This window comes from Rhinoderma darwinii, chromosome 5 (assembly GCF_050947455.1).
Source record: "Rhinoderma darwinii isolate aRhiDar2 chromosome 5, aRhiDar2.hap1, whole genome shotgun sequence".
NCBI lineage: Eukaryota > Metazoa > Chordata > Amphibia > Anura > Rhinodermatidae > Rhinoderma > Rhinoderma darwinii.
Window position 1 is genome coordinate 308,784,098 of NC_134691.1, and position 14,132 is coordinate 308,798,229.

At 38.9% G+C, this 14,132-nt stretch overlaps 1 protein-coding gene across 2 annotated transcripts in view; it reads right to left on the minus strand.

Annotated features, from left to right (window-relative positions):
- ADARB2 (adenosine deaminase RNA specific B2 (inactive)) overlaps positions 1–14,132 on the minus strand; it is a 540,786-nt gene that overhangs the window by 65,186 nt on the left and 461,468 nt on the right. For both annotated transcript variants that reach the window (XM_075827434.1, XM_075827433.1), the window contains one exon: positions 9,569–9,680. In XM_075827434.1, the coding sequence (XP_075683549.1) occupies positions 9,569–9,680 (112 nt within the window). The remainder of the gene's footprint in view (positions 1–9,568; positions 9,681–14,132) is intronic.

A 14,132-nucleotide genomic window follows, 5' to 3' on the forward strand; every position in this document is an offset into this window, starting at 1 on the left:
TATCAACCGTATGTCCCTGCCCCCTCCCCATGTCATCTTGCATACACTGTACTAAAATACTAGCCATGTGCTTTTTATACCAGTGTGATTGTCAGCTCCACAAAGAAACTGCCGAAATAATCTAATGCAAAGCAGAGAAAAATATCTGCTCTGATGTCTCCCCCACCCCGCAATGATTACAGCGGACGTTTCAATGCCACACTTTGAAAAGAAGGCAAGGTGATAAAGACTAGATAGACGCATTTAAACTGTCAAGATCGATCAACTGCAGATAGGAAAATAGTGTTTAAATGTCTGCCTCGTCTTGTTCACAATGATAATGTGATGCTTCCACGAGAGAGGGGTTTTGGCAATGCAATGTGTGTAGTAAGTGGCCTACTGGCATTGTCTATTGTTTCTTGTAATTCTGCAGCCCAGCAAATGCATTCTTAATAAGAGGCTAATTGTGATGAGCTGTAATGCACTGAAAGCCTATTAATATTTCTAACAAAGGAGAGACAATTAGTGGTAAATAAGTAAAAGGAAAGTAATAAGTAGTTTCAGGCACTTGATTGAATGAATTGGGATAGATTTAGGATGGAAGTATTCACAGTGAAATAATACAGATGTTTTTCTGTAGAATAGATGATATAGACAAGTCTCTCCTAAGAGTGTGGGCAGTAATTATATAGGTGTATAGGTACACAATGGTCTTAAAGGGGTTTTCCAGCCAATAAAAATGTATGGCCTATGCTCAGGATAGGCCATCAATAGCTGATGGGTCGGGGTCCGACTCCTGGGACCCCCACCAATCAGCTATTTTGAAGGGGCTGCAGTGTTCGTACGAGTGCTGCTTCCCGTTCATTTCTTCTTCCTCAACGTGAATTATCTATACGCTTTTAGCGGCGATTCACAGGTACTGCAGTCTTTTCTCCTATTGAAGTAAATGGGAGACGGCTGCAATACTGTGAATCGCTGCTACATGTGTGTCGACGATTCACAGTGAGCAATAAGAAATAAAGGGGAAGCAGCGCTCGTACAAATGCTGCGACCCCTTCTAAACAGCTGATCGGCGGGCGTCCCGGGAGTTGGACCCTGATCCATCAGCTATTGATCGCCTATCCTGAGGAGATGTTAACAAGATGTTATTTTTTTTTTTGTCTAACAGTTTGTTCTGATTAATTTCTCAATATATCTTTATAGCTCTGTTTTTTTTATGATAAGAAGCTCCAAATTCCCTGCATTTGACATTTAATTAACTGAAAAAAAATCTGCCAGCAGCCACCACTAGGGGGAATTTAGGACCTTACTGTATGCTGTTTTATTATTGAGTAGAATGTATAAAGTAGTATGCAGTGAGCTCCTTAGCTCCCTCTAGTGGTGGCTGCAGCTAGCCAGAATTGGAGCATATGCCTCTATGTCTATGAAGGGCATTTTTAACTCTGCATAAAAAAAAAACCTGATCTACAACTACTATGGAGATATGTTATTAATTAGCACAGAATATTGGACCTATTTAGACTAAAGAACAAAATAATGTTCAAGGGTGAACATATAAATTACAAATTAGCTGGCCGATTTACATGTATTTTTTTGAAAACTTTGAAATGTAAATGTTGCCCAGCAAGGGTCAGTCGCCCACCCCTTAAATTCTTATAAACCTGAGGACACATGATAGGGAGTTTTAGTTTTTCTCTACCTGCTTCATCCGGTACTTGGCACACTCATCTACTTCATCATGATCTGCCATGTCTTCTTTACAAAAATGGGACCCTCTAATGAATCCTGGTCATAAAAAAATGGCAGTTCATCATGTTGCTCCATGCATACATAGATGGTGAAGAGATAAGCCAGGGAAAGCAGGCAGGAAGAATCCCTGAGACGTCAGCATTTTTGGATTCTTAGTAAGTCATGAGGGCATTGTTCATGCACCAAGTACTATTTGGCCCTGTCGGATTCCGCCTCCCATTAATTTCAATGGGAGTTAGATGCTTCTTTTTTCGGGAAAAAGAAGCGTCCTGCTCAATCTTCGTGCGGATTCCGCTCGAACCTCCCATTGAAGTCAATGGGAGGAGGAATTTTCCTGCCGATGGCAGGAATAATTCTTCTGTGTATTTTTGTGGAACCCACTACGCAAATCCGCCATGTGAACGGGGCATTTAAAGGGATTGTTCCACCAATAAATATTATATTAATTGTATAGATCATAAAAAATAAGAGTGTTTGCTATTTACAGGTGTTAAAAAAAACAACAATCTAGTGAAGAGATATGACATTTACTTACAATGTATGGTACCACCGGGTGTTCAAAGTGCAGTGCAATGTGCACTCCTACCTAAGTGCTGGTGTACACACATGCTCAGTCACTATCCTCACATCTATTTCTCTGAATAATGATCATCTGTTCACTGCAGAGCAGCCAATAAAGATAGCTTTCTACCCTGCTTGTCAGGGAAGGAGCAAAGTTGCTGCACTAACTTGGCAGTATAGCTGAGGAGACTCTTTCTCAGCTTGTTAAGGTTGTAAAGTTCTGTATCCTGACAGCAGATATGAACTCCACATTCCCACTCAGCCGTTAATGTTTTATTCCATTATATATTTATTTCTAAAGTTGTCCATACTCTGGACGTCAATCAGTATATGTTATCTATCTGCAGGGAAAGTAAGACGGAAATATATTGATAGCTTCCAAAGGGTGAAGGATACTGTTTTAGCTCAGAGCACGCCCCTAGTAGCACAGATTAGTAGCAGTACCAAGGGGGACATGGAGAAGCAAAAAAGATGAGAAAGGTATTATTATATGCAAGAAACACTGCAAATTACTTGCAAGAGCTTCTGTTACTTGTTAAGGGAACCTGTTTTATTTTAAAACCCATTAGCCTCTTAAGAAATTAATAATTTAAAACAGCTATTAACATTAGTTTTGGACTTTTGTGATGAAATTGATTCATGGCATAAACCCTTAAAGGGAACCTGTCACCAGCATTTTAGCTATAAAGCCAGCAATACCTGGTGAAAGTGGGTGAAAAATCATTGTCATCTAAGCTATAAATATGTTCTAAGTAAGCTCTGTAGCTTTAGTATTCCGTTTTTCAGCGGTCCCACACCGTATGCAAATGAGCAGAAAAGAGTCAAACCTTCATCTGAAAAGAGTCAGATTTTCATTCCTCCAGCATCTCAGAGTGGACTCCACCTCCTTCTTTTTGATTGACAGCTCCTTAGCCAGTCAGGGCCAGACAGGTGGCAACGGTGGGTGGGGTTAAGAAGCTGCATCCCAGAGGGAAAAATAATTACCATAAAAGGCGGGAAGAGTTTAAACGACGATATTTACAGACAGAGGAGGACTTCAGGAAAGAAGAGAACAGGAACGCACTCTGGACAGCTGCGGCCATTGAGGGGTCAGGCGAGTTTAACAGGTAAGATGTTGATGACAGGATCCCTTTAAGATCATATGTCTGTGTTCAAATAACACCTACATGTACTCAAAAATATTAATTTACATAGTCCCTATCCCCAGGCATACCTGCACTGAAAAGAAAATGTTACAATCGGTCGGACCCAAACCAATAATACTTATATGTCAACTAACCATATGTCCACTAACAAGCCAGAAATGTTATTTGTGGGAAACTCCTTTAACCATTTTTTATTTTTGAGAAACTCAAGTCATATACCATGAAGGAACATACAAACTTTTTACTGTTGCTGTGGTTAGATTTGAACCATGGGCCCCCAATACAGTAGGGCAACATAACACACACACACACACACACACACACACACACACACACACACACACACACACACACACACACACACACACACACACACACACACACACACACACACCTCTGGCAACTACATTTTCTTGTTTACAAAGGACAAGGCAAGAAATGTGAAGGCAATACGTTGTAAGCTAGCCAGTCTTTATCTAGATTACAATTTTGATTTACTATTACCATTTTAATTCTATTTCCAATGAGCCTGTTATTCCTGTAATATAAAGCTGTTGTGTATTCAACAATGCCAACGCGTCATATTTAGCCAAATTTAGCCAAACTGGCTTCTTATTGCTGAGATTGAACGGGTTTGGTTGGCAGCAACTCCTGCAGCTCTGAAGATAGATGTGAACAGATTGCATTAAAACGTTCCCCATGCCGAGATAATGTGCAATTTACAATCCTGTAGCCTACAAGCACTCTAGTGGCATCGAAAATGTTGTTACCGCTATTGAAAGTTCACATTTAAGTGCAGGACTTCTCTTACAGGTGCTCCTAGTGAGCGATTTCCTCTGCCCTCACAAGCCTAAGTGCGCTGACTTGTGTCATTTACTAGTGAAGAGCAGTTCTATTTTTAAAACACATATGTACAGAATGATGCGTTTTTATTATTTCCACTTACTAGATGATGTTACATTTTGGTAAGCAGAATACAGGAGCATGCTAATTGATGTGATAAAAAGAAAGCTTTAATGTCTAAAGGGGGTTTTACACAGGACGATTATCGGGCAGACGAGTGTTAATATAAAGTTTGTTGCCTATAATTGCCCTGTGTAAACGGGGCAGCGATCAGCAGATGAACGAGCAAACGCTCGATCATCTGCTGGTCGTATCGTTTTAAAAAAGTAAAAGATTATCGTTGTCAGCAGCACATCTCCCTGTGTAAACAGGAAGACGTGCTGCGGACATGATAATAATGGATGGGGACGAGCGATTGGAGTAGCGACCGCTCGTCCCCATCCATAGTTTCGTGTGACAGGAGCCAGGGAGCCAGTTGATTGGCACTCGCTGCACCGGCCGGTGTAAAAGTGCCTTTAGTATATCCCCAAAATTGGGAAAATTGACACATTTAAATTGTTTTAGAAATTTTTGATATGAAATGAATTCATTGTGACACCCGCCAAAAACTTAATGCAGGGTGATAAAGGATAAGGAGCAGAACATTCCAGTACTGATCATGCTTGTTGTCAAGATTATTGAGAAGGCTATGTTGTTTATGAGGCATTGCAAACAATAGAACGAGCTCTTTATGGCCATATTATGATCCCGTATTATGTTAATTACTTTATAGTAATAATTTCAAGAGGCATGTGTGATACTGTTGTCAATTTTGGATTCTATTAACTACATAGGACTCCTCCAAATAGAGAAACCTGTTTCAAAAGTCATGTATATAGGTAGCTGTATACCAATATGAAATGCTGCAGTTACAGCCTCTTTAGAATATCGACTCATGTTCCCTTATTAACACCATGTCATTTTCAGGTCTAACATTCTGTGCTGATTAATTTCTCTAACATCTTTATAATGGTTGGAGATCTATTTTTCTGTTACAGAGCCCCAAATCTTCTGCATAGGCATAGAGTTTAATGATAAAATTGTATCTGCCTGCAGTTACCGCTAGGGGGAGCTTACTGCATACTGCTTTATTATTGAGTTCAATGTAAAAAGAGTATGCAGTTAGCTCCCAAGCTCCCTCTAGTGGTAGACAGAATTTTATACGACTGGCGTTTCATGCTTTTCACAAAAAATCTCTCATACACAATTGTATATAGAGAGTACAAGGGGCCTGAGCAGATCTGTGGAATGGGAACAGACATAAATGGAAAAGGTAAGAGTTGAAAACTTTTTATTTCTTTTGCTATTTTTTGCCTAGACAGAGGCTATTGAAAATCCTAGAAAAACACCCTGTAAGACCTTTGGTTGTCCTCGGTAATTTGATACAAACCAAACTTAATATATGAGATTTTCACAGCAAGTAGTATTAATACAAATGTGTACTCAGCTTCCATGCGTAAATATAGCATTACAGATTAAAAACAAAAAGGAAACCGCAAAAGTTGGGGTTTATTCTCAAAAAGTATGAAAAAGATGTGTGACAACACCTGTGGATACTGGGATGGGGGCTATATTGATTTGCATTTCACGTTCCAAAAAACATATACAACTAAGAAAAGCACAAAAGAATCTTGAACAACTTTAAAACAAAAAACTCCTCAGGAACTTGCTGATTTTAGGAAAAAAGGTATTAGCAAAAAAGAGTCCGTTTTTTTTTCTTCCAGAGCCATTCTTGCCCATGGGCTGTATCTAGTATTGTATCTCAGTCCCATTCACTAAAATGGTAATAAGATGCAATACCAGACAAAGCCCAGAGACAAGAATGGCGCTGTTTCTAAAAACAAAGCCGACCCTTTTTTGTAATCCCGGAATACCCCTATTCAGCCCACATGGAACATATTCGACTTTTCTTTGTGCCTTTAGACAGAACAGTGACATTAAGGAGCTTAGATTCCCGTGATCTGACAGACTGGACATTCATTACAATTCTCTTCCAATCATATTACCAAGCTCATAAATCCCGGCAGCATCTTATAAATCACCAATCAGCCCCATAATCAATATTCATTACTTTTACTCTACCCACCAAACATTTATTACAATACACTGTATCACCGACATGACTAGCCGTACTGAGGAGTATTTTATGGTTGTTAAAGGAAGAAACATTGTAAATCAACATTAAGTGGAAATGGATGGCATTTATTATTTCTCCCCTGCCCTGAAAAATTCAATTCTGATATTGTCAGGGTATTCTGATGGCAGTGGTAAATCATACTTAGAAATTGAAGCCAAATAAAATAAAATGAAATAAAATAGAATGCGCATCTATTTCTTTCCGAACTTGAAAAAAAGAAAATCTATCTATTTCATATCTATCTATCTATCTATCTATCTATCTATCTATCTATCTATCTATCTATCTATCTATCTCATATCTATCTATCTATCTATCTATCTCATATCTATCTATCTATCTATCTATCTATCTCTCTCTCTCTCTCTCTCTCTCTCTATCTATCTATCTATCTACTTTCTTTGCAAGCATACAATTTAATTGGTTGCAATGAGTCCTGGGAACCAAATATATGATTAGTTACATAGTTACATAGTTAGTACGGTTGAAAAAAGACACATGTCCATCAAGTTCAACCATGGGAAGGTAAAAATTTCTACACATAGGAGCTGATATTTTTTCGTTCTAGGAAATTATCGAAGCCTTTTTTAAAGCCATCTACTGTCCCTGCTGTGACCAGCTCCTGCGGTGACTATTCCATAGATTTACAGTTCTCACAGTAAAGAAGGCTTGTCGCCTCTGCAGGTTGAACCTTTCTTTTTCCAGACGGAGGGAGCGCCCCCTAGTTTTTTGAGGGGGCTTTAAATGGAATAGGATTAGACCAAATATTTTGTATGTGCCATTAATATATTTATATAAGTTAATAATGTTCCCCCTTAGTCATCTTTTTTCAAGGCTAAATAGGTTTAATTCTTTTAATCTTTCCTCATAACTTAGATTCTCCATGCCCCTTATTAGCTTCGATGCTCTTCTTTCTATTTTTTCCAACTCCAGGGCATCCTTTCTATGAACTGGAGCCCAGAACTGAACTGCATATTCTAGATGAGGCTGCACTAATGCTTTGTAAAGTGGTAATATTACATCCCTGTCCCCCGAGTCCATGCCCCTTTTAATACACGACAATATCTTGCTGGCCTTTGAAGCAGCTGATTGACATTGCATGCTGTTATTTAGTTTATGATTTACAAGTACACCCAGATCCTACTCAACAAGTGACTCCCCGAGTGTAGCACCCCCTAGGACATATGATGCCTGCAGGTTGTTCGTACCCAGGTGCATAACTTTACATTTTATCTACATTAAACATAATTTGCCAGGTGGATGCCCAAACACTCAGTGTGTCCAAATCAGCTTATAACTTATGAACATCTTCTATAGACTGAACAATACTACATACCTTGGTGTTATGTGCAAAAATAGAAATACTGCTATTAATCTCATCCTCTATATCATTAATAAATAAGTTGAAAAATAGTGGTCCCAGCACTGAACCCTGGGGTACAGATGTAGCCGTCTTTACCTTGACTTTTAACGCATTAAATAAACAATGGCTGGATCTCTTATCTTGACATTTTCAATGACTTTTCAATGGCTTTTGTTGTGTGATATTACGCTGCAGCGAGTTATCAGAATCAAGTTAAAGATGGCTACATCCGTACACCACTTATAACCGAGGAGCATTCAGAGTAGGAATCATTGACCACAACTCTCTGGATACAGTCCTTGAGCCAATTCTCAATCCAATTACAAACTATATTTTCTAAACCTATAGTCATTAATTTACCCATTAGACGTCTATGAGGGACAGTGTCAAAAGTCCAAAAACACTATATCCACAGCGGCCCCTCTGTCTAAGCTTTTGCTCACCTCTTCATAAAAACAAATCAACTTATAATACTATTTTTTGTCACATAATCCTGTATATAGTCCCTCAATAGCCCCTCAAAGATTTTTCCCACGAATGATGTTAAGCTAACTGTTCTATAATTACCCGGGGAAGACCTAGAGCCCTTTTTGAAAATAGGCACAACATTTGCCCTGCACCAGTCCGTTGGCACTATACCAGTCACTAGATCATCTCTAAATAGTATGAATATTATGAAGAGGGGGACAGAAGTAAATGAACTAAGCTCTTTAAGAACTCTAGGGTGTAACGCATCTGGTCCCGGAGCCTTGTGTACATTTATTTTATTTAACTTAGCTTGGACCATATCTACATTCATCCAATTCAGTATATTAATTGATGTATTAACAGCACTGGCAGCGGCTACATCAGCTGCTCTGTCTTCTGTTGTATATACAGCGCTAAATAACCCATTTAGTAACTCTGCCTTCTCTTGATCCCCTGTTACCAACTCCCCATTACCACTATCTAGGGGTCCTACATGTTCAGACCTTGGCTTTTTTTCATTTATATACTTGAACAATTTTTGGGGATTTGCTTTACTATCCTTGGCCACCTGCCTTTTATTTAGTATTTTTGCTGATTTTTTTTAAACTTTTTTTGCAGATTATATTAAGCTCTTTATAATTTACAAAGTCTACAGCTGCACCCTCAGATTTGTATTTTTCAAATGCCCTTTTTTTTGTCATGTATTGCCCCTTTCACAGAAGGTGTAAGCCATGTGGGGTTTAATTTTAGTCATTTATACTTGTTACCTATAGGAATAAATTTTGCACTATAATTATATATAATAATAATAATAATAATAATATAAGTCTCAACTCCTATCTTAGTCATGAGCTCTTGCAGGTGTCTATACAATTACACTTTGTTACATATAAACGTTTGCGTATTTATGTGCTTAATTTGGAACCACCACTTACACGTGTACCCCAGGGGGTACATGTCATGTTTCCATGGGGTACCTGCTCTAGCCTCATGCTGTTCTTTTAATGCGCAGCACAATGGCAAATCATACTCTTAGGAGTACTGTGATGATTTTTATTTGTGTAAGGGGTACTTGGCTTAGATACACTGTCTCTTATGGAAGTTAGAAAATGAATGTCACTCATGCACTTGTTAAAGCCTCATTCATTTTACTTTTCTAGGTTGAAATTTTCTTTATTTAAGAAATTGCCTTGAAGATGTGAATATTAGATCACTATATTCAGTCCACTCAATCATGATGGTTCCCGTCCATCACAACAGTAATAAAGATATTTTAAACCTTACCTCTGGTCATGACGATGGCTGCTAGGGCTTTGTGACGTGTGCACACTGAGAAGTTTTCAGTAAGCTCCTGGAATTTTTGTATTACCAGCTGATATATGGAGTCTGCAAATTCCTAAAACACAAACAAATATCAGTATGAATTACAGATCCCGCTAACTCCAAAAGCTGCTGAGACATTCAGGAAAAGTAGTGCAATGGTAAGTCAACCGATCTGATAATTGCTTTATTTATTAAGCTGGACTTAAAAGCAGATACATTAGTTGGCTGCTAGATTCAACATAGAAATATGTGGAGTAACGTAGTGTTTATAGGAGGACATTTTTCTAGTCTCATAGAAACTAGGTCCTCAAACTGTGGTACGTGTGTAGGGTAATCCTTACCACTCCTTAATAATGTGACCTGTTATTATGTGGCTTTTACCATTATTTCCCCCTTGTTATTTTTTTTGTGTGTAGTCTAATGCTTAGAAGTTATCCTTTAATATTAACTCGTAGCAAAGCCCAAGAAGAGGTGAGATAAGGGAGGTGGCTGCAGAAAGCAGAGTGTGTGGCTGAAACCACATGTAGTGTTAGAGGGACCTGCTGCACTTGTCTTACAGCAGCAGGTCACACCCAGCAAGACTTGCATGTGGGCTGGAGAAATTCAATCCGATAATGTGAGAGTGGCTGAGGCAGGCTAAACCTAGAGAGAGCCTCCTCATGAGTAACTGAGAGTGGATGTATAGGAACAAGTTATTCTGCAACCATCAAGTGTTTCATCACACGAGGGCTCACGGTGAAGCAGGACGTTCCCAATACTAAGTGATTGGTGCAACCCCATGCTGGCACATAGGCAGGATAGGCAGTGGCAGAGAGTGACGAGTCGGAGAGCCACAGTGGCACATCAGGACGACAGTTACTGTGGTGCAGCCTGACTTGGTGGGAGCTCAGGCATAATGTGAGGCTACATGGCCCTGGTAAGGACCATCCTCAATAGAAACAAATTACATAATAGCAGCATTGTAAAGTTATACTGCGTGAATTAAAAAAATCTGTTGATCTGCAACAATCTGTAATTCATTTGGAACCACCACTTACATGTGTACCCCAGGGGGTACATGTCATGTTTCCATGGGGTACCTGCTCTAGCATTTAATGCGCAGCACAATGGCAAATCATACTCTTTGGAGTACTGTGATGTTTTTAATTTGCGTAAGGGGTACTTGGCTTAGATACACTGTCATAGTAGGACATCACAATGAGCCTCTACCCAGGTTGTTTACAGAAAACAATAGTTTGCATTCGATTGCACACTAAATATATTGAGAGGCTCCCCTTTTAAAATATTGGTTCTCAAGAGTATTTAGGAGGATTTATTGACATACATTATAATTATAAAAATAATGTATAACTAGGCTAAAATAACTAATACTCTGTCCCAAATTGGCTAAGACTGGTGTTTTATATGCTAATTAAAAAAAAAGATTGTTGGAGTAAATTGTGCCAAATCTATTCAAAGGCATGCGACTTTTCATAAAATGTTGCATTTTGGACTAATCAGAAAATTAACAGGCATAGATTTGCGCCAAAACTTGTGGCATCGTCTGGCTTAAGAAACAATAAGTCTGTCTTAAAGTTGTAAGCCACGCTCACTTTAGGTAAACCATGTCTACATATCTCGTCACTTATCGTGTCACTTTTCAAAACTAATGAATGCTGGGAAGGTGTGCGCTATCATTTGCAACTTTTTTGGGCACAAGGCACCCAAAACACTGGAGTGAACTAATTAACAAATGTGGGCCTCTGTGTTTTTTTGGTGTGGGATGTGTGAGAACATGGATGAAGAGTGTTCTCAAAAGTTCAGGAAGCTCCAGAGACAACCTGTGATGACCCAGGTCAATATTGTTGGCGCATATCAGGCTGGAAAGAGGCTCAATGTTCTTCAGTGGACAGAAAGTCAAGAAAAGCATCTACCTCCATGATCACTACACTTCACAGGATAGAGTGGTAAAATAAAAAAAATTAAAACGGAACTTTTCATAATATATACTAGTCCTTCTCAATGACTTAGAATATCATCAAAAAGTTAGTTTATTTCAGTAATTCAATTCAAAAAGTGAAACTCATATATTATATAGATTCATTACACACTGCGTGATCTATTTCCAGAATTTTTTTCTTTTAATGTTGATGATTATGGTAACAGTTAATGAAAATCCAAAATGTAGTCTCTCAGAAAATTTAAATATTAAATAAGCCCAATTTAAAAAATTATTTTTAATATCGAAATGTTGGCCTACTGAAAAGTATTTACAGTATATGCGCTCAATACTTGGTCGGGGATCCTTTTGCATGAATTACTGCATCGATTCGGCTTGTCATGGAGGCGATCAGCCTGTGGCACTGCTGAGGTGTTATCAATGCGGCGTGGCTTGGAGGCGATCAGCCTGTGGCACTTTTGAGGTGTTATGGAAGCCCAGGTTGCTTTGAAAGCATCCTTCAGCTCGTCTGCATTGTTGGGTCTGGTGTCTCTCATCTTCCTCTTGACAATACCCCATAGATTCTCTATGGGGTTTAGGTCTGGTGAGTTTGCTGGCCAATCAAGCGCAGTGATACTGTGGTTATTAAACCAGGTATTGGTACTTTTGGCAGTGTGGGCTGGTGCCAAGTCCTGCTGGGAAATTAAACCAGTATCTCCATAAAACTTTTAGCAGAGGGAAGCATGAAGTGCTCTAAACAACACCAGCAGATGACATGGCTCCTCAAACCATCACCGTGAAAACTTTACACTGGATCGCAAGCAACTTGGATTGATGCCTCTCCACTCTTCCTCCAGACTCTGGGACTTTGATTTCCAAATGAAATGCAAAATTTACTTTCATCTGAAAACAGGACTTTGGACCACTGAGCAACAGACCAGTCTTTTTTCTCCTTAGCCCAGGTAAGACGCTGTCTCAAGGAAAGCTACAGTTGTAGCCCATGTCCTGCATACGTCTTTGTGTGTGTGTTGGCTTTTGAAGCACTGGCTCCAGCCGCAGTCAACTTCTTGACAATCCTTTCAAAGCTGCGGTTATCCCTGTTGCTTGTGCACCTTGTTCTACCACACTTTTTCCATCCTATCAACTTTCCATTAAGATTCTTGGATAGAGCACTCTGAACATCCAGCTTCTTTAGCAGTGTACTTTTGTGGCTTACCCTCCTTGTGGAGGGTGTCAATGACTGTCTTATGGACAAATGTCAAGTCAGCAGTCTTCCCCATGATTGTGTAGCCTACTGAACCAGACTGTTGGACCATTTAAAGGCTTAGGAATCCTTTGCAGGTGTTTTGTGTTTATTAGTTGATTAGAGTGTCACACCATGAGTCTACAATCTTTAACTTTTACCCAATATTAAAATTTTCTAAGAGACTAGATATAATCATTAACATTAAAAGAAAAAAATGCTGGAAATAGATCACTCTGTGTGTAATGAATCTATATAATATGTGAGTTTCACTTTTTGAATTGAATTACTGAAATAAATTAACTTTTTGATGATATTCTAAGTCATTGAGAAGGACTAGTATATATCAAAAAAGAATTATAGAATACAATACACTTTGCTAAATGCGGTTACATATAACCATGTGGATTTATATTTCGAGTCAGGACCTTGACTCAGACAACATTCACTGGCTATTAGTGCCTGATAGTTCACATGGGTTACCAAACTCAACCCCAAGAAGACACATAGGTAGGTAGTGATTCTGATGCTCGGGGATAATGCCAATGCACTACCCCACAGTGCAGCACATTAATTTATATTTTGTAGAGCTGATACCCCAGAGCTGCACATTATTCTCATCCACAATAAAAGGAACGTATCTATGAGTCAGCTCACAGAAACTGCCGTATACAGCATATATGTTATAGTACTCAGTGTCAAATAATCGTCCTACGAAGGACCCCATCCCTTTCTTTTCATAAAAAATCCTTTATGTATACCATCAATAAGGAATTACTCATTCTACCTATTCCCTGAAAAAGGAAGGGATATAAAGGGTTTATGTCTCAATCCCCATACCATCCAGGACAACACTATATTACATACAATTGTCCAGTTACGCATCTAATACTTAATACATCTGGAACTCTTTACCCTGCAGTTTAGTTACTTAAAGAATATGCACACCTTTGAACTAATTTTTTTTTTAAATAAATCAATGTTTTGAGTGATTTCCAACAACTTTTAAATTGACTTTCATTCATTTTTTTTTACTTTTTAAGATACAGCTTCTATGTATCCTGTATGCATAGAAGCTGTATCGTTCCACCAAAGCCAATTCCGTCAGGTCCGCTGAACTGACAGCTCGGCTTAGATCTGGTCCTGCGTGTCTCTGACACACAGGATGCAGCTAATGATCACATACTAAGTTCATAATCAAAGGTGTACATATCCTTTCATAATTTTTTGGTACTGTATAACTGCTTACCCTACAATCAATACATGACAGATATCGCTACTAGGTCTGTCATAGGTGACAGCTGCAACAACATGTGTCTCTAGGGAGTGCCATTTTCAGCCACTTCCCATTGGGTGAACACGGC